At 44.7% G+C, this 27,677-nt stretch overlaps 1 protein-coding gene across 4 annotated transcripts; it reads right to left on the reverse strand.

Moving 5' to 3' along the window:
• Window positions 1-1,105: 1,105 nt before the first annotated feature.
• LOC124043334 (basic leucine zipper and W2 domain-containing protein 2) lies at window positions 1,106-27,350 on the reverse strand. 4 transcript variants are annotated; one of them, XM_046361844.1, is made up of 12 exons: window positions 27,262-27,350; window positions 7,906-7,976; window positions 6,475-6,651; window positions 4,413-4,516; window positions 3,834-3,899; window positions 3,533-3,668; window positions 3,329-3,438; window positions 2,942-3,112; window positions 2,605-2,751; window positions 2,296-2,434; window positions 1,966-2,088; window positions 1,106-1,749 (listed from the first exon to the last, which is right to left on the reverse strand). In XM_046361844.1, exons 2-12 carry the CDS (start codon window positions 7,967-7,969, stop codon window positions 1,721-1,723), a joined length of 1,266 nt encoding a protein of 421 aa, XP_046217800.1. In that variant the 5' UTR covers window positions 7,970-7,976; window positions 27,262-27,350; the 3' UTR covers window positions 1,106-1,720. The 4 variants fall into 4 exon arrangements, with proteins under 4 accessions (XP_046217800.1, XP_046217802.1, XP_046217801.1 ...); XM_046361846.1 differs by lacking the exon at window positions 27,262-27,350 and adding an exon at window positions 8,888-8,907; XM_046361845.1 differs by lacking the exon at window positions 27,262-27,350 and adding an exon at window positions 8,372-8,656.
• Window positions 27,351-27,677: the final 327 nt, after the last annotated feature.

Consider the following 27,677-nt stretch of genomic DNA (forward strand, 5'->3'; position numbering starts at 1 on the left):
CTGTGCTTTATCTTGACCAGGTCACAGTTGCAAATGAGAACTTGTTCTCAACTAGCCTACTTGGTTAAATAGAGGTGAAATAAATCAAATAAATTAAAATGTTGATATAAATTGCAAGTGTTCACTGATCCCCTTTAGCATCTATATGGTGACCAATTAGCAATAATGAGTAGTCATTATGTAAGGTTATCATGTATCCTACATGTCATTTAGGTGTTTATACTTTACACACATTTCTGTAGTTCTCAAAATCCATATAGAGTAGACAAAATAGTTACAGATCTATAGGTTAACCAAACAGTTAGTTTAGTGATTAACCATTAAGTGCAGTTGGATTAAGTGATGGTCAAATGTATTTAAATAAACAAGAGAATCGTGTGAAAAGTATTGTGAGCATTGCTTTGTGAAAGGCAATTACTTTATATGAAAGGTATCTAGATGAAACACAGATTAGGTTTGATGAAAAAGTTAGTGCGATTTCAGGTGTTGTACTCAGTCAATTGAAAAGGTGCTTAAAGTTTTGAAAAAACAACCTTTTTGTTAATCTGTTTGCAGTTTTGTACAGAGTTGTGAAATTGTACCACATACTTGTGAAAATAGTTCCTAAGCAAGAAAGAAAAAGGGCAGGCAACATGCTGCTCTGAGAAACAGGCCTACAGTAAATGCAGTACTATGTCGTTTTGATGGTGATGTAATTATCTAGATCTACAGTGGAGGTCCCTGTTGCTCATTAACTCCCTGGAGTCTATGTCTCGAATGACAACCTCTTCCCTATGGGCCCTGGTCAGAAGCAGTGCACTAGATAGGGATTACGGTGTCATTTGGGATGCAAACCCAGTTTGTTTACCTAAGGTCCATTAGAACTCTGGGCCTTTTCACTTGAAGCACAGGACAGAGGTCACAGTAGTGTCAACAGCATTCCTTTACCTGGCCTGTGTATACGCAGGTGCATGAAAGTTACACAACGATTGGCTTGACTTCACCTCTCTTTAATAGCCATCACAATCACCCACTTTCTCATTCAGTTCTGAGTTACCGAGCACCGAACTAATTAGGACGTCTTTGAATAAACTCTCTTAACCTCCATTAGACATATGAACAGAAGCCTTATTTACTTAAGTTTATTTAAGAATACAACACAGAAACAATACTAAACCAGTGAATACATAGAAAACACTTTATTAATAAACAGATTCAAGCATTGCCAAGTTACACAAAGTTGAGTTTTCATAAAACAAGGATGACAATCTACTGTAGATTGAGGTCTTGACTTCCTCTCTAAACCTGAACAACATTGGTAAAGGGAGTTCACTGACTGACCTCCAATCCTTAAAAAACAACAAAAAAGCTTAAATATCACAGATGGGTGGTCTTGATAGATGACATCTCGTCTCCTATCCTCCTGAAGTTGAGTCGGGAGGTCCCGTGGTTTTTCACTGAGGGTTGCACTGTGACTGAGGAGTCTAGGACCCCTGGTCGGTTAGGTAATATGGATGGGTGTGTTCCAGGTCGTTTTTTATTGCAGTCACACTGCACACATTATCTCATACTTCTTACAATGCCTGGATAAGTATTTATCTTGAATGTACCAGGAACCACATTAATATGATAGTCTAGCAAATCTTCTAAAAATACGAGATGGGGACTACAGGCTGATTGACATATACAGGCCACAGGATGCAGCAGCCATCAGAGTTAGACTCCTTGTTGGGTTGGTCTGCTAGTCCTCCTCTCCCTCAGACTCGGACTCTACATGAGAAAATAAACAGATTATTATTAAACAGCTCCTCTTAGTGGTCAAAATAGGAATGACAGGTGAGTGCTCATCACAGCCCAAGTCTACAGAATGTTAATAGTCCAGTTTCATTGATTCAACAATGATTTTCTGAAAATGCAATGGCTTTCTTTTCCGTTGTTGATTAGGTTACCTGTAACTGTAACCTGTATTTAACCTGTAAATGGTACCTTCTTCTGCATTTTGCAGCCACTCAACAAACTTCTTCATCTGCTCGACAAAGACACCTTTCCCTTTGGTGGTGTGAGTGTCTTTGTACCACCTCAGAATGGCCTCCTCACTCAACACATCAGCTGGGTGGAGAGAAGACGGACAGAACAGGAACATTTAGCATAGCACCACAAGGAGAAGTTATGTGAAATTGGAATTTCAGTTTACTTCCTAAATTGAAATGGAATTGACCGCAACCCTGACTACGAAGACAAATGGAAGAGATACTTATTTTTTTTTTTTACATAGAAACTGTGAAACATTGTCCTGTATAAAATGATAACACTGACCTTTGTAGAAGAGCACCACTATCTTGGAGAAGGACTTCATGAAGTGGATATTGTCATAGCAGTACTCCTGGATCCTCAGTAGCAGCACAAGCTCTGACTGGCCCTGGGTGCTGAACGCTGCTAGCAAGGGGGCATAGTGCTGGAGGGGAGAGGATACACACCCCATCAACTGTCATTCATTCATGTTTGACGTTAGCGTTGTGCAATACTTCAAGGTGTTTGAGAGCCTCCACAGTGACCAGCTCTCATGTTATAGAGTGGTTGGGTTAGGAGTGAGATAAGTTATTAATGGTTGATGTTATGATGTACTTTAAGGTGTTTGAGGGCTTGCTTGGTGACCAACTCCTCCTTCTTGTTCCACTCCACAGCATTCATGAGAATGTTCCACAGCAGACCAATCACAGCCTGCTCCTGGAGAGCACTCCTCTTCATCTCCTCCTTCACGTACACCACCATCTAGAACCACAGAATAATTATTTACTGTCCATTATGTTGGACAATGGAATTGATCATTTTTGCTTCTTTACAACCCAACCTAGAGACAAACACACCCCAATGAGGGGTTGAAAGCAGAGGGGAGCGCAATGCAGTGCTCTTGGAGCTTGTTCAAGGGCACAAAGGCAGGACATGGTATCTGGTATTCCACCTCTCGTATGGGGCAGTCCTGAGAGAGGCGCTCCTGCAGTTCTTTCTGCAGCTCCTTGCGTGTTCCCTGAGACTGCTGCACACGCATAAAGTCTGACAGCTCCTTCAGCCCCGCCTCATTGAAGTACTTTGAGAAGTGCTCCATGTTCTGCTTGTTGGCAGGAAACAACTCCTAGAGAAACAACAAGTCTTGACTCAAACAACTTCCAATGAGCTTCAACCCTACAAATTCACTACAACAGTTCCCTCTTGTGGCTGAGCACAGTAAAAAAAAAATTGTAGCACTGTAAAAGAGTCTCTCTAACCACCATTTGAGGAGTCACTGAATTCTTGGACATAAGGTTCAAAACCACTGCTCTAGGTTACCTGCCTAAAAAGTGTTTCTTACCAGGAGTTTCTTATCCAGGTTAGCCTTCCTCAGGGCTGAGGTGACGACATTGGCATCTTTCTCAGATATCCAAGCCTTGAACATCTTCACCGCAAAGGATGCAGAGATACCTGCAAGATACCAATAACAGACAAGAGTAAGAGAACAACTTGGAAGAAAGCCAGAGCTATAAATATATCAAGAACCTCCCCACCGCACACACACCTTCCTTGACAACATTGTCACTGAAGAGGCTGGTGAGGATGGGTGGGGGCAGAGTGCCGTTAGCCAATAGGATACCAGTCAACATAGCCAGCTTGGTCTGCTCTGATTCGCTGAATGCCTTCAGGAACAGTAGAAGCTATGGGATAAAACAGCAGGACAGGAAATTATGTAAACTAAGGATCAAAAATGATCTACACAGCTGAAGATATAAAGTCTAATCACAAGTACATAGGATAATCCCAAACTGAAGGTGAACTGCTGTAGCGACTTCATACGAGCCTGTTTCCTGTGAATACTTTACCTTTTTGATTTCCTCCTCGAAGGCATTCTGCAGGTACTTGTACCTCCTGATAAGCTTGTTAAAAACCTACAGACACACACAGAGGGACATGAGATTCAGTGACAGACACAGAGAGACAAACAGATCGTGAAGGAGTGCAGTGACTTTAATCCAGGAGGATTATCTAAAAATGGTCATCGTGGACACACTGGATACTCCCAGGGGATTGGTGGCTATTAGCAGATCTAATACCACTCCACTGCCGGTGTCTCCCTACGACATTCCCTTCTACCCCAGTCAATGGTAAAACAGAGAGAGAGTGTATGTGTATACATGTGTGCTCACGCATTCATGAACAGCCATGGCCTGTTCAGCCCACTATCATCCAGAAAGCAAGGTTAGTAGAGGTGCATCAAAGCTGTGAGAGAGACTGCAGAACAAATTCCATCTCAAGGCCATCAGACTGTTAAATGGCCATCACTAGCCTGCCTCTACCCAGTACCCTAAACTTGGTCACTGTCACTAGTCGACTACCACCTGGTTACTCTACCATGCACCTTAGAGGCTGCTGTATTTGATTGTGTGTGTGTGTGTACCAACCTGAGCATAGTGGCGGAGGTTGGCATGGTTCTCCTTGGTGGTAAACACACAGTGTTCTGTCACCTTGGTCTTGTCCCCCTCGTCAATGCGCGTCCCACCGGGAGCTGAGACAGACAGTTATTTACATTACGATTGTAGTGATTGAGGGGGCAGAACCGGCACAGCCGGAGAGGGTAGTGACCCTGGTGCCATAAAGGTCAACACACCACTTCAATGACCATCTATCCCGCCCAGCCATAAAGCGATTAGAAAGAAGAGACGGACGGACATAGACAGACGGACAGAAAGACGTGGCAAGTCATCAGGGTCAAGGGTTAAAGCTTTAGCTCCGTTAGCTAGCAGCATGGGCATGTCCTTCCTGTCAGCTATAACTGTAGAATAAGCGAGACCTACCTATCTACCCTATGTCCATGATTGATTGATATAACAAAAGTTGTGGATATCATGGAGATAGTGGCTCATAAGGATGGGAGAGATCAGACCCTGATGTACAGTAATTAGTAATCACACGTTAACTGGATTATTACACAACATTACTACACCCATTCACAGGAAGGAGAGAGAGAGAGAGAAGAGAGAGAGAGAGAGAGAGAGAGAGAGAGAGAGAGAGAGAGAGAGAGAGAGAGAGAGAGAGAGAGAGAGAGAGAGAGAGAGAGAGGGAGGGAGAGGGAGGGAGAGGAGAGGGAGGGAGGGAGAGGGAGAGGGAGAGGGAGAGGGAGAGGGAGAGGGAGAGGGAGAGGGAGAGGGAGAGAGAGAGAGAGAGCACTTTGTTTCCGCCTAGTCAATCATCTATTGACTATCATCTCTCCATTTTTCCCTTTATCTGTTCCACCCCTGAGGTGGCTGTTGACATAGGGTGATCCATTGTTGTATCCTGTTTGGGCTAAATGAGGATGTATGTGAGGGCTTAACTACTCACTACACTATCTGAAGTCTTAGAGCCGACCTGTTAGATCTGGATCTAATGTCTACTATCCCTGTTGACTTCATAACTGCTTCATAGGACTGCGGTGGATTAAAAAAAAAACATCACTTACTGTATGTATTCATGCAAATATCATACCGTCAGTACATTTTATTAATAGTGTGCCTGCATGAACCAGGTACCTAGCCTTCATGCTACTAAAGGCTAATGTGGTTCCCCGAGAGGCTGGTTCCTTTCATGTATCCCTGGTTTCCATCTGAGCTGCTGTCTCTCCCCTGACACTGCCAGGCTCTTATTATAGGAGCAGGGTAAACCGGTTATCTCTAATAGGCTTGACATGCAGTATGCAGTGACTGACACAGGCCCCATCCTGTGTGTGTGTGTGTGAGACGGAGACAGACTGACAAAGACTGTACATTCAATTGATTCTACAAAGATTACACACGGCAGGATGTGACTGAGCATGTGTTTGTGAGTGTGGCCAAAGACATACTCTTTGTGAGTATTCCATGCCATGTAAACAATGAGTGTGTGGGGAGAAAGACAGTGATTATAGAATAAATCTACCAGCTTAGGTCTGCAGGGTCACACTGACTACCAGTTAACAGGACAAAGGGTTCAGCATATTAATCAATGCCCCACCCCCCACCTCACTGAACACAAATATGTCCACAAATACAAAAAAACTGTGTTCAAGTACCCTCATCTATTAGCGAGGAAAACGTGGGAGTTTAAACAAGTGAATACAGCTCAATGAGCAGTCCACTGACACATACAGGAGGAACAGTGTATTAGGTTCTCTGATAGGCCAGGATGTCTTTGATAATGGAACATGACCCTGGTAATCTGACAAAGCCAGCAGTGATCTGTTCGTCCTTGCCTGAGAGGACATGGTCATGCTTGGTGCCCTAGTGCGAATACTGATACGAAGGGACCGGGATGGCCCATTACGGAGCAGTGAGCTGAAACCAGGTGCAGATGTCCATGATACTGTAGCTACCTTAGTACAACACCTAGCAACCTCATCAAGCGGGGCAGACCTCTTGGTGTAATGGCAAAGATTATGTACTGACAGTCCTGGGACCTGGATTCAAGGCCCGGTCGGGCTGCCTGCTAAATTCAGGGCAATCCACTCACCGAGCATGCTCCCCGCGATGAGGATGTCGAAGAGAGTGTCCGCATAGCGACGGTAGTCGAGTCGGGACCCGGTAACGTCCAGGAACTTGGCTACAGCATCGAGGTCCCCTCCTGCTTCGTTGAGGCCCAGAATAATTGTGTCTCTAAAAACTGTGGGCTCAAACTTCTCCTTTTCATCTGGGTGGGGAGGAAAGGGCAGAGGAGAACATCTTTGTTGCATGTACACTACTGTGTGTTAAACCTTAACACAGTTAACATCAGAAAGTGAGGTATGGTAAACCATGCATAATACAGTAGATGCCTTATGCCAGGGATTATCAACTAGATTCACCTGCAGGTTGATTTTTTTCTTGAGCGGATGGTCAGGGGGCCAGAACAATAATGACAAATAATTGGTGGACTGCAAATTGACCGCAAGAAGCCTAAACAGATATAATATTTGACTAAAACAATCACGCTTATATTTGAATACAGATTTTCCTAAATTAAAATCACTTGAAGCGTATTTTCACAATCTTTTACAATAATACAAACAAAATAAAAATGTGCTCAGAAAACTTGTCGGGACAAATAAGACATTCCTTCAGCTCCCCAGCCAAGGTGTGATGAGGACAAGGGACCCTGCCCTGATGGGACACTACTTACCCTGGGGGAGAGTTAGCCTCCCCGATTGATCCTCTGTGGGTTTCACAAAGAACAGTGTCCAAACGATATCCCCTTCATTAACAGATCACTGGGTATCAACACACGGCTCAAGAGAATCAACAAGGTGCCCCACGGAGTATGAACCCAATGTCCCTACGACACTGCACGTTCTTCTCCTCTGTGAGTAATATATATAACGACACCCACTGCTTCTGGACTGGCAGGAAGTTCAGCTATAGCCTGGTCCCAGATCTGTTTGCGTGGTCATGTCTGGGAGTTGCCAAGAGAGCACAAACAAGAGAGCTGACGTTCTAGGAACTTAAACATCTTATTGACTGGGAGCCAGCCTGGATCGCAGTAGGTGTTGTGTAAGAGGGAATGTCAAGCCACAACAATCCATTGCTGCAAGAGAGAGATGAAACAGAACCCTAGACACAAAGAGTATTTATAGTCTGTTTATGTGTGGAGAGAACAGGAGAACCCTGCTAAACCTTTGCTGGTCCCTTACTAAGAAGCAGATCTTAATAGGAGAAATCTAAGCTAAAAGTGCATTGACACTCTGGAGGTCGTGAGACTCAAAAGATAATCAAGACATCTCACAGTCTCAAAGAGGCAGTTGATTTAAGAAACGGGTTCAATTATTTGGTACTGCAACGTAACACTGTCTGTCGTCTTGACAACATATTGGTATTGCAATTTCACACCATGCATGTTGTCTTGCCAACATACTGAATTAGGCATTGACATTGGGCGTTGACAGCTGTCTGTGGCTGTAACTCAACTCACCCCTTTTCCTGGTCTTGAACCGCTGGCCTGTTAGCACTGGCTTCTGTTGCTTACCGGTATTCATAAAAGTCCTGAGGAAGAAAACACACACAGAATCAGGAAATGAGCAGACCATTAGCACTACAACATACAATAGTACCATTCCATTGAATGACAGAATATCTTTGTTTCTGTCAGGCCTACTGCAACAGCAGTCTGTAAACAAAACATATTTAAAGGCCTGTAACATTATTTATACGTGTTAATATGCCCAAAATATACAATGTCTGACAGTTTACTAACAACCAACAAACCATTTAATAATAGTTCATAAGCGCTTCAGTCAATCTCAGACCTTCAACACACCTTCAACATGTCACTAAGCAGCCATTTATTTTCTACAGGCTTCCACAACTAAAAGTCAGATGTTCACATGCCCAACTAGAGTCCAGAAGGCTAAAGGAACAGGTGAAAGCTCTATGCTTACCAGCTGTGAGTCCCTCTTAGCAGTGACAGGGAGTTATTTAGAGTGTCACTGAATTTCCTGTGAATGTCTCAGACTTGTCCTGCCTGTCAACCTTGTGTCCTGTGCTATATACTGTATGTTGCAGGCTCATCCCGGTCCATGTCCCTGCAGTGTAAACTAGTCTCTCCATGATTCGCTCAAGCTAATTCCCTCTGAATCCCCCCTCGCTCTTTCTCTTAGACGCGTGTCAAATTACAACAAGGACATGTCGGACCACGGCACACACACACACACACACACACACACACACACACACACACACACACACACACACACACACACACACACACACACACACACACACACACACACACACACACACACACACACACACACACACACACACACACACACACACACACACACACACACACACAGGTTCTTTGAGGGCACACTCCTCCTTAGGACAGACATATAGAGTCAGACAGGCCAGTACTAGAGGGTCAAGTGATTAAGGAACTGTATAATCTACTTTACCACACCAAGACATGTTGTCTGGAGGGGATTCCACAGAGAACACTGTAGTAACCTTGTCCCAGACCTGGATGTGCTTTAGCCAACTTCTCTGACTGGGTGACATATCATAATTGGTACAACAGTGTCAGGGTACAGGCAAAAGCCAGGGTGGCAAGTCTGCTGAAAGAATAAATAAAAATAAATAAAATAAATAAATATATTTCGGCAACACATCAACAAAACATTTCTGGACAGCTACTAAACAAACATGCTGAGGATGGCAAATACAATAGCAGAGTACCCCTCCCATTTGGGTTCAACTCAGAGTTTGCGCTCCTGCCGTCCAGGAAGCACTCCAGACTCCCATGTGTGCCACACAAACTGATCCCGATGAACAAATAAGGAGAACAATAGGAACATGCTCTCCATCTCGCTCTCCATCTCGCTCACCATCTCGCTCACCATCTCGCTCTCCATCTCGCTCACCATCTCGCTCACCATCTCGCTCACCATCTCGCTCTCCATCTCGCTCACCATCTCGCTCACCATCTCGCTCACCATCTCGCTCTCCATCTCGCTCACCATCTCGCTCTCCATCTCGCTCTCCATCTCGCTCACCATCTCGCTCACCATCTCGCTCACCATCTCGCTCTCCATCTCGCTCACCATCTCGCTCACCATCTCGCAGTGCATTCTCTTGTACGTCAAGCAAAAATCAGACGTTTCAACAAAGAAATATCTAATGTCATGTCAGGCATGACAAGGAATGAGCAGAGCAGGGAGGACGTGTCTGAATTCTACAGATGGGTTCAGGCTGTCTGTATCTGCAATCAAATACACGGTGTATTGGTCACGTACACAGAGTTGGAGAAGTTATCACAGGTGCTCCAACAATAGCTAGAAAACAATATGCAAATAATCCCAAAGTAAAAATGCACTCATCAGAACGAGCAATGTCAGAGACCGTAATGTAAATACAGGACCAGTCAAAAGTCTGGACACGCCTACTCATACTAGCGTTTATTTGGACTATTTTCTACAATGTAGAATAATAGTGAAGGCATCTACACGATGAAATGACACAAATGGAATCATGTAGTCCTTCCCTGTGTTTCCTGTCTCTCTGTGCCAGTTCATCTTATATGTTCACGTCAACCAGTGTGTTTTTCCCGTGCTCCTGCTTGTCTATTCTCTTTTACTAGTCCTTCCGGTTTTGACCTTTGCCTGTTCTTCTGGACTCCATTCCCACCTGCCTGACCATTCTGCCTGCTCTGACCTTGAGCCTGCTTAGCCATTCTGTACCACCAGAAGTCTGAACTGGTTTTGACCTTTGGTCATGGACAGGCAATTCTGTCTACCCCTTTTGGATTGTTAATAAACATCTTGGACTCGAACCATCTGCCTCCTGTGTCTGTATCTGGGTCTCACCTTGTGCCCTTAAAATTGTACGCCGCCCTATGGGACTCCCAATCACTGCCGGATTTGAACCAGGTATTGTAGTGTTGCCTCTTACACTGAGATGCAGTGCCTTAGACCGCTGCACCACTCGGGATCCCTGACGCGATGCGTTGTGCGTAAGAACAGCCCTTAGCTGTGGTATATTGGCCATATACCAGACCCCCTTGGCCTTATTGCTTAAATATACAAAATCATGGGCATTAATATGGAGTTGGTCCCCCCTTTGCTGCTATAACAGCCTCCACTCTTCTGGGAAGGCTTTCCACTAGATGTTGGAACATTGGAAGCAAATCCCCCCAGCATTCAGCCACAACTGCAATAGTGAGGTCGGGCACAGATGTTGGGCGGTTAAGTCTGGCTCGCAGTTGGCGTTCCAATTCATCCCAATGGATGGAGTTGAGGTCAGGGCTTTGTGCAGGCCAGTCAAATTCTTCCACACTGATCGACAAACCATTTCTGTAAGGACCTCGCTTTCTGCACGGGGCATTGAACACCTACTCATTCAATTTAAGATGACCACAATGGAAATAAGTCCCAGACTTTATTGTGTGTTATCCTTGATGATTTTATTCATGAGCATGTGTGGCTTTTAAGTTGTGTGCTTGTTTTTTTTTAATGGTCAAATTAATAAACTAAACTAAAACTGTTGAAACAGGAAAGGGCGAAAACCAGAAACTGCTGCCACAAAGTTGGAAGTACAGAATCATCTAGAATGTCATTGTGTGCTGGAACGTTAAGATGTTCCTTCACTGGAAGTAAAAGGGCCTAGCCTGAACCATGAAAAACAGCCTCAGACCATTATTCCTCCTCCACCAAACTTTACAGTTGACACTATGCATTGGGGCAGGTAGCATTCTTCTGGCATCAACCAAATCCCTATCCGTCCGTCAGACTGCCAGATGGTGAGGAGTGATTTATCAGCGTTTCCACTGCACTAAAGTCCAACGGCGGCGAGTTTTACACCACTCCAGCCGACACCTGGCATTGCGTATGGTTAGTTTAGGGTTGTGTGTGGCTGCTCGGCCATGGAAACCCATTTGATGAAGCTCCCGACGAACAGTTTTTGAGCTGATGTTCCTTCCAGAGGCAGTTTGGAACTTGGTAGTGAGTGTTGCAACCGAGGACAGACAATCTTTACAGTCCTGTTCTGTTTGCTTGTGTGACCTACCGCTTCGTGGCTGAGCCATTGTTGCTCATAGACGTTTCCACTTCACAATGACAGCACTTACAGTTGACAGGTGCGGCTCAAGCAGAGCAGAAATTTGATGAACCGACTTGTTGGAAAGGTGGAAATCTATGACGGTGCCACGTAGAAAGTAACAGATCTTCAGTAAGGCCATTCTACTGCCAATATTTGTCTATGGAGATTGCATGGCTGTGTGCTCAATTTTATACACCTGTCAGCAAAGGGTGTGGCTAAAACAGCTCATTTGAAGGTGTGTCTCCACACACACACAACCGATCATTAAATGTTTTAGAACACCTACTCATTCAATTGTTTTTGTTAATTGTTTTACTATTTTCTACATTGTAGAATAATAGTGAAGACATCAAAACTATGACAACACATATGGAATCATGTAGTAACCAAAAATATCTATATTTTATATTGGAGATTCTTCAAATAGCCACCCTTTGCCTTGATGACAGCTTTGCACACTCTTACTATTCTATAAACCAGCTTCACCTGGAATGCTTTTCCAACAGTCGTTGAAGAAGTTCCCACATATGCTGAGCACTTGCTGGCTGCTTTTCCATCACTCTGCAGTTAGACTCATCCCAAACCATCAAAATTGGGTTGAGGTTGGAGGATTGTGGCGGCCAGGTCATCTGATGCAGCACTCTATCACTCTGCTTCTTGGTCAAATAGCCCTTACACAGCCTGGAGATGTGTTTTGAGTCATTGTCCTGTTGAAAAACAAAATCATAGTTCCACTAAGCCCAAACTAGATGAGATGGCGTATCGCTGAAAAATGCTGTGGTAGTTTAGTGTGCCTTGAATTGTAAATAAAATCACGGACAGTGTCAACAGCAAAGCCCCCTACACTATAACACCTCCTTGCTTTACGGTGGGAAATAAATGTGCAGAGATCATCCGTTCACCCACACCGCATCTCACAAGGACACAGCGCTTGGAACCAAAACTCTCCAATTTAGACTCCAGCCGAAAGGACACATTTCCACTGGTCTAATATCCATTGCTCGTGTTTCCTGGCCCAAGCAAGTCTTCTTGTTATTGGTGTCCTTTAGCAGTGGTTTCTTTGCAGTAATTTGATCATGAAGACCTGAGTCTCCTCTGAACAGTTGATGTTGAGATGTGTCTTACTTGGGACGCAATTTCTGAGGATGGTAATTCTAATGAACTTATCCTCTGCAGCAGAGGTGACTCTGGGTCTTCCATTCCTGTGGCAGACCTCATGAGAGCCAGTTTCATCATATTGCTTGATGGTTGTCACGACTGCACTTGAAGAAACTTTCAAAGTCCTTGACATGTTCTGCATTGACTGACCTTCATGTCTTAAAGTAATGATGGCCTGTCATTCCTCTTTGCTTATTTGAGCTCTTTACTTAAAATTGACTTGGTCTTTTACCAAATAGGGCTTCCTTCTGCATACTTTTGACCGGTACTGAGAGTGAGAATATATAAACTCAGCAAAAAAATAAACATCCTCTCACTGTCAACTGCGTTTATTTTCAGCAAAAGTAAAGTGTAAATATTTGTATGAACATATGATTCAACTACTGAGACAAACTGAACACGTTCCACAGACATGTGACTAACAGAAATGGAATAATGTGTCCCTGAACAAAGGGGGTGGTTCAAAATCAAAAATCTGTCAGTATCTGGTGTTGCCACCAAATGCATTAAGTACTGCAGTGCATCTCCTCCTCGTGGACTGTACCAGATTAGCCAGTTATTGCTGTGAGATGTTACCCCTATCTTCCACCAAGGCTCCTGCAAGTTCCCGGACATTTCTGGGGGGAATGGCCCTAACCCTCACCCTCCGATCCAACATGTCCCAGACGTGCTCAATGGGATTGAGATCCGGGATCGTCGCTGGCCATGGCAGAACACTGACAGTCTTGCAGGAAATGGCGCGCAGAACGAGCAGTATTTCTGGTGGCATTGTCATGCTGGAGGGTCATGTCAGGATGAGCCTGCAGGAACGGCACCACATGAGAGAGGATGTCTTCTCTATAACGCACAGCATTGAGATGGCCTGCAATGACAACAAGTTCAGTCCAATGATGCTGTGACACACCGCCCCAGACCATGACGGACCCTCCACCTCGATCCCTCTCCAGAGTACGGGCCTCAGTGTAATGCTCATTCCTCCGACGCTAAAACGCAAATCCGACCATCACCCCTGGTGAGACAAAGCCGTGACTCGTCAGTGAAGAGCACTTTTTGCCTGTCTGGTCCAGCAACGGTGAGTTTGTGCCCATTGGCGACGGTGGGTTTGTGCCCATTGGCGGTGGTGTTGCCAGTGAGGACATGCCTTACAACAGGCCTACAAGCTCTCGGTCCAGCCTCTCAGCCTATTGTGGACAGTCGGAGCACTGGTGGAGGGTGCGAGTGTGCGTTCCTAGTACAACTCAGGCAGTTGTTGCCATCGTGTACTTGTCCCGCAGGTGTGATGTTCGGATGTACCGATCTTGTGCAGGTGTTGTTACACGTGGTCTGCCACTGCGAGGACAATCAGCTGTCCGTCCGGTCTCCCTGTAGTGCTGTCTTAGGCGTCTCACAGTACAGACATTGCAGTTTATTGCCTTGGACACATCTGCAGTCCTCATGCCTCCTTGCAGCATGCCTAAGACACGTTCACGCAGATGAGCAGGGATCCTGGACATCTTTCTTTTGGTGTTTTTCAGAGTCAGTAGAAAGTCCTCTTTGGTGTCCTAAGGTTTCACAACTGTGACCTTAATTGCCTACCGTCTGTTAGTGTCTTAACGACCGTTCCACAGGTGCATGTTCATTAATTGTTTATGGTTCTTTTAACAAGCTTGGGAAACAGTGTTTAAACCCTTTACAATGAATATCTGTGAAGTTATTTGGATTTTTACTAATTATCTTTGAAAGACAGGGTCGTTTCTTTTTTTGCTGAGTATGTATATATATATTTAAAAAAATATGGTGTGTGGACAGCATGTGAATAGAAAAGGTGTACAGCAGTAGTTATATAGGATGAGCCGTGACTAGAAAACAGTATATAAAGTGGGTAAAACAGTATGTAAACATTCAAGTGACTATGTACAGTGCATTCGGAAAATATTCAGACCCCTTGACTTTTCCCACATTTTGTTATGATACAGTCTTATTCTAAAGTGAATGAAATAGTGTGTCCCCCTTCAATCTACACACAATGCACCATAACGACAAACCAAAAACAGTTTTTAGATATGTAAATTTTAAAAAAGGATAAAAATCCCAGGGAAAGATCCAATTTACAAAATTATTCAGACCCTTTACTCAGTACTTTGTTGAAGCGCCTTTGCCAGCGATTTCAGCCTCGAGGCTTCTTGGGTATTACTCTATAAGCTTGACAAACCTATAATTTAGGGAGTTGCTCCCATTCCTTTCTGCAGATCCTCTCAAGCACTGTCAGGTTGGACGGGGAGCGTCGCTGCACAGCTATTTTCAGGTCTCTTTTGATCTGGTTCAGGTCCAGGCTCTGTCTGGGCCCATCAAGGACATGTCCCGAAGACACTCCTGTGTTGTCTTGCCTGTGTGCTTAGGGTCAATGCCCTGTTGGAAGGTGAACCTCTGTCCCAGTCAGAGGTCCTGAGTGCTCTGGAGCAGGTTTTCATCAAGGATCTCTGTAACGTTCATCGTTTCCTTGATCCTGACTCGTCTCCCAGTCCCTGCAGCTGAAAAACATCCCCACAGCATGATGCTGCCTCCACCATGCTCAACCATAGGGATGGTGCCAGGTTTCCCCCAGACGTGACGCTTGAAATGCAGGCCAAAAAGTTACATCTTCTTTATAAGCATGCTGAAAGTGTGTTAATTTGTTTACAGAGAATTAGCATTGGTTCAATTGAGGTTTGAATGGAGCGGCAGGTTTTTTGTTCCTGCGAGTGTGGATCGGTGTTTAGCGGAGCGGTTGGAAAGATCTTGGTACAGCCCGACAGGATGTTCTCAATGCATGCGTAGACGTTTGTGAGGGTCTTCGTGGACAAGCTGCATTTCTTCAGCCTCCTGAGGTTGAAGAGGCCTTCTCGACCACGCCGTCTGTGTGAAGGGACCATCTGAGGACTCTGTCACTGGCACCATCAGTCATAGTGAAATGTAATTTACTCAGTAGCCTCCGGTTAGAAAAGATGTCATCAAAACCTAACTCAGTGATGAAATGGTTGTCATTTATATAACGAAGCAGAAAATATTTCCAAAAGACAAAAAACACATTTAGCATATCTTATTTTACATTGTAGGCGGCTAAAATGGAACCTCGCATCCCTCACAAAAACCCATCAAGCACCTGTCATCAACACCATTACTGCCACTTATGCAGCATTGGAATAGTCAACTGACAACTGATTATTCAAAAGCATTATCACTGATATGAATGATGCTCTCACAACATCTGGAAGCCTTCTTTACAACAATGAGACAAATAAGCCTTAAGACATAAAGGCTCATTACAAGTAATAATGCATTATACCTGCAGGTATTATAAACTCTAAGACATTATAAAGGCTCATATTGTCACGCCCTGGCTTTAGTATTCTGTGTTTTCTTTATTATGTTGGTTAGGCCAGGGTGTGACATGGGTGATTTATGTGTCTTGTTTTGTCTAGGGGTTTTGTAGTCTGTGGGGTTGTGTTCAGTTGAGTGTTCTAGGTAAGTCTATGGTTGCCTGGAGTGGTTCTCAATCAGAGGCAGGTGTTTATCGTCATCTCTGATTGGGAACCATATTTAGTCAGCCATATTCTTTAGGTATCTTGTGGGTGATTGTTCCTGTCTCTGTGTTTCGCACCAGTTTCTTATTTTGTATAGTGTTCACGTTTTCATCTTTCATTAAAGATGTTTATAAATAACCACCCTGCATTTTGGTCCTCCTCTCCTTCCCAGGAAGAAAACCGTTACACATATATGCTTATTACAATCTATAAAGCATTATAGATGCAAGTGTTACCAACAAATCACATTTGATGGTTAGGGGTTACTTAAGGTTAGAGTGAGCCTCTTGTCTCCCTACAGCTCTGCACAATGTTTATTCTGTAAAAAGACTTCTAGAGAGCACCAGACAATACCCACGGCTTCAGTCTTTTTACCCCAGTGAGAGCACAGAGAGCTGGGCTAAGGACGGGTAGTCTGCCTTGGGGGATGGTGGAAGTGGTCCCACAGCAATGATCAGTGTGGAAGATGTAAACAGGACTCACCTGATGTAAACCTCCACACCGTTGTGTCACCTCAGATGTAAACAGGACTCACCTGATGTAAACCTCCACACCGTTGTGTCACCTCAGATGTAAACAGGACTCACCTGATGTAAACCTCCACACCGTTGTGTCACCTCAGATAAACAGGACTCACCTGATGTAAACCTCCACACCGTTGTGTCACCTCAGATGTAAACAGGACTCACCTGATGTAAACCTCCACACCGTTGTGTCACCTCAGATGTAAACAGGACTCACCTGATGTAAACCTCCACACCGTTGTGTCACCTCAGATGTAAACAGGACTCACCTGATGTAAACCTCCACACCGTTGTGTCACCTCAGATGTAAACAGGACTCACCTGATGTCAACCTCCACACCGTTGTGTCACCTCAGATGTAAACAGGACTCACCTGATGTAAACCTCCACACCGTTGTGTCACCTCAGATGTAAACAGGACTCACCTGATGTCAACCTCCACACCGTTGTGTCACCTCAGATGTAAACAGGACTCGCCTGATGTAAATCTCCACACCGTTGTGTCACCTCAGATGTAAAAAGGACTCGCCTGATGTAAACCTCCACACCGTTGTGTCACCTCAGATGTAAACAGGACTCGCCTGATGTAAACCTCCACACCGTTGTGTCACCTCAGATGTAAACAGGACTCACCTGATGTAAACCTCCACACAGTTGCCTCACCTCAGATGTAAACAGGACTCACCTGATGTAAACCTCCACACCGTTGTGTCACCTCAGATGTAAACAGGACTCACCTGATGTAAACCTCCACACCGTTGTGTCACCTCAGATGTAAACAGGACTCACCTGATGTAAACCTCCACACCGTTGTGTCACCTCAGATGTAAACAGGACTCACCTGATGTCAACCTCCACACCGTTGTGTCACCTCAGATGTAAACAGGACTCACCTGATGTAAACCTCCACACCATTGTGTCACCTCAGATGTAAACAGGACTCGCCTGATGTAAACCTCCACACCGTTGTGTCACCTCAGATGTAAACAGGACTCACCTGATGTAAACCTCCACACCGTTGTGTCACCTCAGATGTAAACAGGACTCACCTGATGTCAACCTCCACACCGTTGTGTCACCTCAGATGTAAACAGGACTCACCTGATGTAAACCTCCACACCGTTGTGTCACCTCAGATGTAAACAGGACTCACCTGATGTCAACCTCCACACCGTTGTGTCACCTCAGATGTAAACAGGACTCACCTGATGTAAACCTCCACACCATTGTGTCACCTCAGATGTAAACAGGACTCAGATGTAAACAGGACTCAGATGTAAACAGGACTGATGTAAACCTCCACACCGTTGTGTCACCTCAGATGTAAACAGGACTCACCTGATGTAAACCTCCACACCGTTGTGTCACCTCAGATGTAAACAGGACTCACCTGATGTAAACCTCCACACCGTTGTGTCACCTCAGATGTAAACAGGACTCACCTGATGTAAACCTCCAAACCGTTGTGTCACCTCAGATGTAAACAGGACTCACCTGATGTAAACCTCCACACCGTTGTGTTACCTCAGATGTAAACAGGACTCGCCTGATGTAAACCTCCACACCGTTGTGTCACCTCAGATGTAAACAGGACTCACCTGATGTAAACCTCCACACCGTTGTGTCACCTCAGATGTAAACAGGACTCACCTGATGTAAACCTCCACACCGTTGTGTCACCTCAGATGTAAACAGGACTCACCTGATGTAAACCTCCAAACCGTTGTGTCACCTCAGATGTAAACAGGACTCACCTGATGTCAACCTCCACACCGTTGTGTCACCTCAGATGTAAACAGGACTCACCTGATGTAAACCTCCACACCGTTGTGTCACCTCAGATGTAAACAGGACTCACCTGATGTAAACCTCCACACCGTTGTGTCAACTCAGATGTAAACAGGACTCACCTGATGTCAACCTCCACACCGTTGTGTCACCTCAGATGTAAACAGGACTCACCTGATGTAAACCTCCACACCGTTGTGTCACCTCAGATGTAAACAGGACTCGCCTGATTTAAACCTCCACACCGTTGTGTCACCTCAGATGTACCATTGTGAAAAGGAGAAGAAAATCTGACATTAAATCTGAATAATGTCCCTTTTCAAAACCAGGTTGTCTGTGAAAAGGCCTATTACTCTGTTTTATTCACAAGAAATGCGGGGGGGGGGGATAAAAATCAACCCTCCTTTCACAATATTACTCCTCTGTTCATTTAGGCACCTAGAGCCAAATCTCAGGGTAACAGTCTGTCACGAGAGACTCCTCTGTTAGTGGACCTCTACTCTACTCCATTGACTCCATGACACAGGACCAATTTGATGTGGATGGCTGCGCTAGTAACGTCGCTGACCAGTTTCACAACCACACGTAGATATGGTCAGTCACAACTAGGGTTACAAAGGATAGGATATTTTCCAGTAAATTTTCCGTGGGACGTTAAGCCCTGGAATTAGGGAAATAAAAAAAATAACAAGTTAGCTTATAACAGTGAACCTTTTTTGTGGGATAAATATGAGGAAATTCTAGGTCCTGCGGCATATTTTGGTTAAACTATCCGCAATTGCATGAACAGTGCACTCTTCCATCACATGTACAGCTGATTCTCAAGATCTTGCACACTAATGAGATGCTATTGAGCCCACACTACTACACTGTCTGAGCCAAGGACTACATGCTTTCTGGTAAGTTTTGATTACAATACTGGGTGGGGTGAATATAATTTTATATGACACAATTTTTATTAACTAGTAAATAGTAGCCTACAGCAACGTGTGTTTAAAATAATTTCTAATTTAACAATTTCTGCTAGTTAGTTTTTGCTACCATGTGGATTTTAGCTTGATTGAGCCTGCTAACTGAGGAGTGTTAATGCACCCGTTTTCATACACGTTTCATTTTAAAATATTTATCTTACAAAAGGAGTTGAGTACATATGCAAATACTTTGCCAAATCATACATGAAGAATGCAAAGATGCAGAATCATCTTGCCAAGTGCATAAAGTTCCCTCAGCGCTCACAACAAGCAAACTGACAAAAGTCCCTCTATTTCCAGTTGAGGGGAAAAGTGATGAATCAGACACCTTATCGATTGCAACAGCTCATGGTCCTCCTGGAATCAGACACCTTATCGATAGCAACAGCTCATGGTCCTCCTGGAATCAGACACCTTATCGATAGCATCAGCTCATGGTCCTCCTGGAATCAGACACCTTATGGATAGCAACAGCTCATGGTCCTCCTGAAATCAGACACCTTATCGATAGCAACAGCTCATGGTCCTCCTGGAATCAGACACCTTATCAACAGCTCATGGTCCTCCTGATAGCAACAGCTCATGGTCCTCCTGGAATCAGACACCTTATCGATAGCAACAGCTCATGGTCCTCCTGGAATCAGACACCTTATCGATAGCAACAGCTCATGGTCCTCCTGGAATCAGACACCTTATCGATAGCAACAGCTCATGGTCCTCCTGGAATCAGACACCTTATCGATAGCAACAGCTCATGGTCCTCCTGGAATCAGACACCTTATCGATAGCAACAGCTCATGGTCCTCCTGGAATCAGACACCTTATCGATAGCATCAGCTCATGGTCCTCCTGGAATCAGACACCTTATCGATAGCAACAGCTCATGGTCCTCCTGGAATCAGACACCTTATCGATAGCAACAGCTCATGGTCCTCCTGGAATCAGACACCTTATCGATAGCAACAGCTCATGGTCCTCCTGGAATCAGACACCTTATCGATAGCAACAGCTCATGGTCCTCCTGGAATCAGACACCTTATCGATAGCAACAGCTCATGGTCCTCCTGGAATCAGACACCTTATCGATAGCAACAGCTCATGGTCCTCCTGGAATCAGACACCTTATCGATAGCAACAGCTCATGGTCCTCCTGGAATCAGACACCTTATCGATAGCAACAGCTCATGGTCCTCCTGGAATCAGACACCTTATCGATAGCAACAGCTCATGGTCCTCCTGGAATCAGACACCTTATCGATAGCAACAGCTCATGGTCCTCCTGGAATCAGACACCTTATCGATAGCAACAGCTCATGGTCCTCCTGGAATCAGACACCTTATCGATAGCAACAGCTCATGGTCCTCCTGGAATCAGACACCTTATCGATAGCAACAGCTCATGGTCCTCCTGGAATCAGACACCTTATCGATAGCAACAGCTCATGGTCCTCCTGGAATCAGACACCTTATCGATAGCAACAGCTCATGGTCCTCCTGGAATCAGACACCTTATCGATAGCAACAGCTCATGGTCCTCCTGGAATCAGACACCTTATCGATAGCAACAGCTCATGGTCCTCCTGGAATCAGACACCTTATCGATAGCAACAGCTCATGGTCCTCCTGGAATCAGACACCTTATCGATAGCAACAGCTCATGGTCCTCCTGGAATCAGACACCTTATCGATAGCAACAGCTCATGGTCCTCCTGGAATCAGACACCTTATCGATAGCAACAGCTCATGGTCCTCCTGGAATCAGACACCTTATCGATAGCAACAGCTCATGGTCCTCCTGGAATCAGACACCTTATCGATAGCAACAGCTCATGGTCCTCCTGGAATCAGACACCTTATCGATAGCAACAGCTCATGGTCCTCCTGGAATCAGACACCTTATCGATAGCAACAGCTCATGGTCCTCCTGGAATCAGACACCTTATCGATAGCAACAGCTCATGGTCCTCCTGGAATCAGACACCTTATCGATAGCAACAGCTCATGGTCCTCCTGGAATCAGACACCTTATCGATAGCAACAGCTCATGGTCCTCCTGGAATCAGACACCTTATCGATAGCAACAGCTCATGGTCCTCCTGGAATCAGACACCTTATCGATAGCAACAGCTCATGGTCCTCCTGGAATTACAAGTTTTTTTTTTACTCAATGGAGGAACATAGAGAAATGCTGATGAATGTCTTGCTTGAGCTGTGTATGCAACTGGTTCACCTCTGATGCTCACAGGCAATGTGTATTGGAAGAGATTTCTGAATGTTTTTCCTCCCAGCATACACACACCTCCAACCAGACATGCTTTATCTACTCATTTGCTGGATGCAGAGTTCAACAGAATTCAAGTGGGGCGGCAGCGTAGCCTAGTGGTTAGAGCGTTGGACTAATAACCGGAAGGTTGTGAGTTCAAACCCCCGAGCTGACAAGGTACAAATCTGTCGTTCTGCCCCTGAACAGGCAGTTAACCCACTGTTCCCAGGCCGTCATTGAAAATAAGAATATGTTCTTAACTGACTTGCCTTTTTAAATAAAGATAAAAAAATTAAAAAAGGTCAAGCAAATCAGAGAAAGCAGACTGTGTTGCAATCATCTCTGATGGGTGGTCGAATGTTCGTGGGCAAGGAATAATTAACTACATCATCTCAACCAGTATTCTACAAGAGCACATACACAAGGGACAACAGACTGTTCTCCACATTGAAGATGAGCTAAAGGCAGTCATCAATGACCTTGGACCATATTGGACCTTGGACCATATTGGACCTTGGACCGTATTTGCACTGGTGACAGACACTGCTGCGAACATGAACGCCCATTGGCTGTGCTGCTCATGCATTGAATCTGCTCATCAAGGACATCATGATACTGAAAAGAATGGAAACACTCTACAAGAGAGCCAAGGAAATGGTTAGGTATGTGAAGGGTCATCAAGTTATAGCAGCAATCTACCTCACCAAGCAAAGTGAGAAGAATAAGAGCACCACATTGAAGCTGCCCAGCAACACCTGTTGAGGTGGTATTGTCATCATGTTTGACAGTCTCCTGGAGAGGAAGGATTTCTCTCCAAGAAATGGCCATATCACAGTCTGCCGATATGGACAGCCCCATCAAGAGGATCCTCCAGGATGATATATTTTGGGGGAGAGTGGTAAGCAGCCTGAAACCTATAGCAGTAGCCATTGCACGGATTGAGGGAGACAATGCCATCCTGATTGATGTTCAGACTCTGCTTGCCGATGTAAAAGAAGAAATCTGTACTGCCCACTTCACTGTTGTGCCAAGCAGAGGAAATTGTGAAATACATCAAAAAGAGTGAAGAGTTCTGCCTGAAGCCCATACACGCCGCAGCGTACATGTTGGACCCCAAGTATGCTGGCAAGGGCATCCTGTCTGGTGCAGAGATCAACAAGGCCTTTGGTGTCATTACTACCGTGTCTCACCATCTTGGCCTGTATGAGGGCAAGCTTCTTGACAGTCTGACAAAGTACACTTCCAAGCAAGGGCTTTGGGATGGAGATGCAATATGGCAGTCGTGCCAACATATCTCATCAGCCACCTGGTGGAAGGGACTTTGTGGATCTGAGGCTCTTTCCCCTGTTGCCTCCATCATCCCCCAAATCCCACCAACATCAGCCGCCTCAGAGCGCAACTGGTCCTTGTTTGGGAACACACAAACACTGACCAATACAAGGGTTGAACAATTGGTGGCCATGTGGGCAAATTCGAGGCTTTTTGAGCCTGACAACAAGCCATCCTCAAGGTTGGAAAGTGACAGTGAAGATGAGGCCTCAGAGTCTGATGTTCAAGAGGTGGACATTGAGGAGGTCCAGGGAGAAGACATGGAAGCCTGAGAGGAAGACAACCAAAGCTTTAGTTTCTAGATCATTTTACAGATTTAGGAGATGTGATGGATCATTCAATATTCCCTTTCTTTTGTTGTTCAGTGAAATCATCCCATGTGAAGAGTCAACTCATTTAATTCAAGTTAAATTCGTAACTAAATTGTTTTTAAAAATGATTTATATTGGAAGGATTTAATCATTTGCAATTATGTCTACATATGATAAGGTAAAATATTTGTTTGTCTCCATATGATATGGTAAATATATTAAATGCAAAAAACATGACATTTAAATGGTATTAATATGCATATATTCCCGTTAATTCCCATATATTCCCGTTAATTCCGACGGAATGTTTCCATCTGTGAATATTCCCCAAAATGTGCAACCCAAGTCACAACCAGTGCTTTCAAAAACACACCCCTCATGATTTCACGTCAAACCATGTGCATTGTCACCATCAACACACGTCTAACTGCCACCAACATGCACGGACACATATCAAATGTTATTAGTCACGGGCCTTCCGGGTGGCACAGTGGTTAAGGGCGCTGTACTGCAGCACAGCTGTGCCACCAGAGACTCTGGGTTTGCGCCCAGGATCTGTCGTAACCGCCCACGACCGGGAGGTCCGTGGGGCGATGCACAACTGGCCTAGCGTCGTCCGGGTTAGGGAGGGCTTGGCCGGTAGGGATATTCTAGTCTCATCACGCACCAGTGACTCCTGTGGCGGACCGGGCGCAGTGCGCGCTAACCAAGGTTGCCAGGTGCACGGTGTTTCCTCCGACACATTGGTGCGGCTGGCTTCCAGGTTGGATGCAAGCTGTGTTAAGAAGCAGTGCGGTTGTGTATCGGAGGACGCATGACTTTCAACCTTCGTCTCTCCCGAGCCCGTACGGGAGTTGTAGCGATGAGACAAGATAGTAGCTACTAACAAATGGATACCACGAAATTGGGGAGATAAAGGGGATAAATTCCCCCCAAAAATGTTATTAGTCACATGCACTGAATAACACCTCACAGTGAAATGCTTACCAAGTCAAGTAATTAAAGAGCAGCAGTTAAATAACACGGGGGGGGGGGGTACCGGTACAGAGTCAATGTGCAGGGGCACCAGTTAGTTGAGGTAATATGTACATGTAGGTAGAGTTATTAAAGTGACATAGATAACAAAAGAGATTGGCAGCGGTGTGAAGGGAGGGGGGGGGGGAAGCGGCAATGCAAATAGTCTGGGTAGCCATTTGGAATAGGTTTGTTGAGCCCTCTTCATGACTGTCTTGGTGTGCTTGGGCTTGATAGTTTGTTGGTGATGTGGACACCAAGGAACTTGAAGCTCTCAACATGCTCCACTGCAGCCCCGTCGATGAGAATGGGGGTGTGCTCTGTCCTATTTTTCCTGTAGTCCACAATCACCTCCTTTGTCTTGATCACATTGAGGGAGAGGTTGTTGTCCTGGCACCACACGGCCAGGTCTGACCTCATCCCTATAGGCTGTTTCGTCGTTGCCGGAGATCAGGCCTACCACTCTTGTCTCATCAGCAAATGTAATGATGGTGTTGGAGTCGTGCCTGTCCATGCAGTCATGAGAGTACAGGAGGGCACTGAGCACACACCCCTGAGCACCCGTGTTGAGGATCAGCGTGGAAGATGTGTTGTTACCTACCCTTACCAACTGGCAGCAGCCCAGGGAGGTGTTTAGTCCCAGGGTCCTTAGCTTATGGATGAGCTTTGGGGGCATTATGATGTTGAGCACTGAGCTGTAGTAAATGTATAACATTCGCACATAGGTGTTCCTTTTGTCCAGGTGGGAAAGGGCAGTGTGGAGTGCATCATCTGTGGATCTGTTAGGGTGGTATGCAAATTGGAGTGGGTCTAGGGTTTCTGGGATAATGGTGTTGATGTGAGCCATGACCAGCCTTTCAAAGCACTTTATGGCTACAGACGTGAGTGCTACGGGGCGGTACTCATTTAGGCAGGTTACCTTAGTGTTCTTGGGCACAGGGACTACGGTGGTCTACTTAAAACATGTTGGTATTACAGACTCTGACAGGTTGTACACACAGGCTTTGTAGGCCTGTCCAACTGACATTCAATGCCCAAAATACAATTCCTGGAAACAGGCAACAGTCGCCAGAGAATGGTGACAGGGAGACTCAACAGCCTCTGTGGAGCTCAATGTTTCTGATAAGAACTACAGAAAGTGTGTGCTGGTATGAGAGGATGACAGTGAAACGTGACCACAGTATAAACAGACAGACTGGTCTCATAGATTAGACATGACATAGTAAACATATGTTACATTTGGTACGGTTAAATAAGACAGATGGTTAAAATAAAAGTAGAGTGTTGGTCAGGCTGGATGGCTAGGTGTATAACGTGAACGTCTAGCAACCCAAAGGTTGTGAGTTTGAATATCATCAGGGACAACGTTGGCAATTTTCAACTACTTACTACATTTGAGCTACTCAGCATGTTAGCTAACCCTAATCTGAACCCTAGCCTAGCTAACGTTAACCACCAAGTTAGAATTCATATCATATTGTACGTTTTGTAAATTTGTAACATAGTGTAACGACCCTGGGTTTATAAGCGCGGAAATCGACTCTGTCGTTTGAGCGTGCTTTTACGGCACAGTTGATAGCGCGCCGGGCCTCGGGCTCGAAGGTCGACGGTTCGAGACCTATTCCCTGCTGTTTGATTACACTGGTGTCAGAAGTGGGATTAAAACCCAGGGTCGTTACAATATCATACAAAATGGGATGTCTTGGATTTATGTACAGAATAATACTAAATGCTCTGAGATTAGGTTGGTATAAAATAATGCACCTCAATAAATGAGTGCCCTATCATATTGTAGGTTGGCATTTTGTCATGTTTGTTCTGGATGTACTAGCTAGACTCCGTAACAATAACCACATAAAATCCTAGCCTGAACCTTAACCTCACCACTCACCCTAACCATAAAATAAGACCAAAAACCTTATTTTTGTTTCATGAAATTTTACAATAGACACTATTTTGACTTTGCAGCTAAGGGGAAATAGCTCAGTTCTTCCTCAAGGACAAGCCTCATGATTCAGACTTGATTTTTCCTTACGGTTAAATAGTGTCAAAACCGTAAATTAATTATAATCCACATAATAATTCAAATGTCCTGTTGCTGCTGTAGCAAACTGTCTACTATAGCCATTTAGCCGCAGAGCGGTTACTTCGATCGTTATTATTGGATCACTGATAATCTGTACACGTGAAAGATTATTTTATTAGGCAAGTCAGTTAAAAACAAATTATTATTTACAATAACGGCCAAACCCTAAACCGGAAGATGCTGGGCTAAAGTGTGCGTCGTCTTGTGGGAGTCCCAATCACGGCCGGATGTGATAAAGCCTGGAATCGAACCAGGGTCTCTAGTGACGCCTCTAGCTCTGAGATGCAGTGCCTTAGACAGCTGTGCCATTCGGGAGCCCCGATGCTATCCAATTCCAAATATACCCGAATACCAGTCTCGTCTCCAATATGCTATTCGGTCTTTGGAGGACGTGGGCACTATCATGTCACAAATAATGTTTATAAAGCTTCTTTAAAATGATACATAATAGGTAGTAGCTACATCGTACAGTAGACCATGCCCGTAGTCATTTCCAAAACCGCCCAACCCCTGCGCGCACCTGTAGCGCACCTAATGGTCGGCAGAACCAGCTTGATATTTGTCGAATAAAACAACTTCTGTAAAGAAGTACTTACGACGAACAACAAACAGTTTAGGAGAGTGTAAGGCATGATTTCAATTCCGTTACATGACTAAACTTGTCATAAAATCTCGCCATACTAATCAAGTTTAACAGTTAAACCTGAAATAGTATTACATTTCACGATGTGAAATACTTGAGGGACTTACCCTGCAGTGGTTGACTCTACAACAAGTTGAGATGACCGAAGAGAAGAAAGAATAGTTACTTATCGCAGCGTCGGACTGACCACTTGAAATTACAGTCGGGATAAACCAAAGACGTCAGCATAGTGGAATCCAGGCAAAATTAAATATACCAAACGATTACATTAACATACGGCGATCTTTGTACTTCAGATAGATTTATTACAAACAATTTGATTATAAAGAATAATAATAATATATGTTCGATATACATGCATGACATTAACGTTATGGACATTCTGTCACCGATTTCTTCACGTCGTGGTGTAGTCCAAGGATGGTTTATTCCTTTTAGAAATTTGGTGAAGTAAATCATCTTTTACTGTCGTCATGTCAAATGGAGTGACGAGTTTGGGATAAATACATATCCACAGTAATAT

The sequence above is a fragment of the Oncorhynchus gorbuscha genome, linkage group LG09, assembly GCF_021184085.1.
Source record: "Oncorhynchus gorbuscha isolate QuinsamMale2020 ecotype Even-year linkage group LG09, OgorEven_v1.0, whole genome shotgun sequence".
NCBI classification, from domain to species: Eukaryota; Metazoa; Chordata; class Actinopteri; order Salmoniformes; family Salmonidae; genus Oncorhynchus; species Oncorhynchus gorbuscha.

Bases quoted from the DNA above. Each gene is read 5' to 3' on its own strand.
- LOC124043334 (XM_046361844.1), bottom strand. From the start codon at position 7,969: ATGAATACCGGTAAGCAACAGAAGCCAGTGCTAACAGGCCAGCGGTTC. The intron at 3,669-3,833 runs GTAAAGTATTCA...TTTATCCCATAG, and splicing joins TCGAGGAGGAAATCAAAAAG to CTTCTACTGTTCCTGAAGGC. The intron at 2,089-2,295 runs GTCAGTGTTATC...CTCTCCACCCAG, and splicing joins AGTGGTGCTCTTCTACAAAG to CTGATGTGTTGAGTGAGGAG.